Genomic DNA, 2650 nt, shown 5'->3' on the forward strand with positions numbered 1-2650 from the left:
CGCTGTGATGTCAATGGTGGGTTACGTTCTTGGATTGGGTGACAGGTAAGTAGCACAATTTTATTACAAATTTGACTCCCATTACTACATACAGTAGAGTTTTCATAATTCGAAACTTTATAATTCGGATGTATCTTTAACTCGAACGAAGTTTTCTTTAGTCCTTTCAGTTAACAAATGCCTTATAGTCCTTAATACGTAAGTCAAAATTTGTGTTCCTCGTGCGTGTTCGAGTTGAGAAGAATCCACCGTGTCAAAATCGAAATAATACGCGCAATTCCCAAATAAAATCAGGGTTGTATCGTCTTCGTCCTACAGTCTAGGAAGAGTGGGAATCCCAAACGTTAAACCCTGACGCTAGCGACCTCTCAACCATCACTCCTATCTTACTCTTCTTTTATTTTTATCAGGCATCCTTCGAATTTGATGTTGGATCGAATGTCTGGAAAGATTTTACATATTGATTTTGGTGATTCCTTCGAAGTAAAAGATGTTTCTTCAAAAATATTTTTATATTCTGTTTTTTTGTTAAAAGCTTTGTCAAACCTATTTTTATGTCGTTTATCTTATTATGTCTTGTATTAGCGAGCTTATTTATTTGCACTTTTGAGGACAGTAAGTGGCTGAAGCCATTTGGAACAACCCGCAGTTTTGACCCGCAAAATGGAGGACGGTAAAAGTGCTCATTTACCGTCGTCTTCAGTAAGACAAATAAACTCCGTCTCAGAAAAACAAACATACATAAACTCGGTATTATATCCTGAGTAAGAATCTTTGTGTCAATTTATTACTTAATTTTACGATCTTTTTTTAATCTTCACTTTCACCATTTTTAGGTTGCAATGACGAGAGAAAAGTTTCCCGAGAAAATCCCATTCCGTTTGACCAGAATGCTGACGAACGCTATGGAGGTTTGTTTGTTTAACTTCATACGGGATATTACATAGTTAGCCATACAGCAGCAATTAACTTGGTAAACATTAAGGACTAAAAAGGCGAATTGCAGCAATACATTATTTATGCATCCTTCAAAGCTTGTAATGTTGGGAATGGATTGAAATCCTTGTCCTTTATTAGCTATCGCAGCTAAAGATAAAACTATTGTTTTGAGACTTAAGTCTGAACCAAGACATTTTATAAATAAGTGATATCTCTAGATAAGAGAATTGGAAGTGAAATTGATGTCTTTCAGGTGACGGGTATTGACGGCAACTACCGTATGACGTGTGAAAGTGTCATGCGTGTTTTACGTGAAAGCAAAGACAGTTTAATGGCCGTTCTCGAAGCTTTCGTTTACGATCCTTTATTGAACTGGCGCTTGATTGATAGTAAGTTGTTTTTGTTACCACTTGTATAGCTCTCGCTAATTTTAATTCAAATTACCTTTCCCATCTTATTACCTTTGGGAATCGAACATCTATCGAATGAACAAAGGATTCTGTTTCAAGTAAGATAACGAGTCTTGGAGATTTTTCTTTATACAATAGGTATAAAGCAAAGTAAATAGGTCCCACACTGCAAACAGTGTGAATGGTCACTATCAATGTCTTGTTAATTTTTTTTCAGCGGAGAAACGATCAAAAGGAAGACAAGAATCTTATTCAACGCATAATGAAGGTCACTTCTAAATCTCATATTTTCCTCCTTTTATGATTTAGAGAGAACAGCCGAACAACAGATTTAGAGAACTTATAGTAGGCTTGTACTTCTTCCAAAAACGACTGGAATCCTACGGAGTTGATCTTATCGGAGTTTAACGTGGATCGAACGCACGACCGTCCACGTGGTAAAAAGGTTACCAATCCGGAACACCCGACACAAGATCCGGAACACAGTAATAATAAACCGGAAGCCGTCAATAAGAGAGCGTTACAAATCGTGAACCGTGTTCGTGATAAATTGACGGGGCGCGATTTCAACAAAGACTGCAAATGTTGACACACAAGTTGATTTATTGATTCAACAAGCCACTTCACATGCTAACCTCTGCCAAGCTTATATTGGATGGTAAGTATATCTTCACTCCACGTTCACGTTTTTAATAAATAGATAAAGTCAAGAGAAAATGTAGAATTCTCTCATCCCTACAGGTGTTATAGCATGTTCTGAATATTCTGGATAACTAGATTTAACCGTATATACAATATATACTCTGACCTCTCGTTTTTTACATTTTGATTTCTGCCCTCCTTTATTAGATATAAGGTCTAACGTTTTCGGTCTTGAGTGGGAATTTATCTTGACCTAGTCACAAACAAACTAAAAATTTAATCTTTCCTTTTTTCAGGTGCCCGTTCTGGTAAAATCAGACATTTTCTTCAAATGAAGACAAACTAATGTATTATTTTTATGGTAAAGATTTTTAAAAAGTATATGTATTTTAATTTTCATCTTTTTTCATTGATCACATGTTGAGTGTCTCAGTTATTAAATCGGATCTCGGTTCGCTTATGACTGCGGTCGCAAGACTACTTACTCAGTTCTAGGTAAAGGTCGACCGATGTTTTTTTCGTACATACTCTTCCATTTCCAGGAGAGATTGTGACCGGGATCGATAAAATATCTGCTTTCAAGCGCTAACTTCAGCGAGAAGATGTTTTAGGAAGGAATTTTGGGCGCTTTATATTCAGTTTTGGTTTTATATATTGTT

At 36.2% G+C, this 2650-nt stretch overlaps 1 protein-coding gene across 1 annotated transcript; it reads left to right on the top strand.

Annotated features, from left to right (window-relative positions):
- Positions 1 to 822: 822 nt before the first annotated feature.
- On the top strand, positions 823 to 1643 carry LOC136804299 (serine/threonine-protein kinase mTOR-like). The gene is made up of 3 exons (XM_067061005.1): positions 823 to 911; positions 1193 to 1328; positions 1567 to 1643. The coding sequence occupies exons 1-3, from the start codon at positions 843 to 845 to the stop codon at positions 1626 to 1628; spliced, it is 267 nt and encodes an 88-aa protein (XP_066917106.1). The 5' UTR covers positions 823 to 842; the 3' UTR covers positions 1629 to 1643.
- The last annotated feature ends 1007 nt before the right edge of the window (positions 1644 to 2650 follow it).

The sequence above is a fragment of the Clytia hemisphaerica genome, unplaced genomic scaffold (assembly GCF_902728285.1).
Source record: "Clytia hemisphaerica strain Z4C2 unplaced genomic scaffold, Clytia hemisphaerica genome assembly, whole genome shotgun sequence".
Taxonomy (NCBI): domain Eukaryota; kingdom Metazoa; phylum Cnidaria; class Hydrozoa; order Leptothecata; family Clytiidae; genus Clytia; species Clytia hemisphaerica.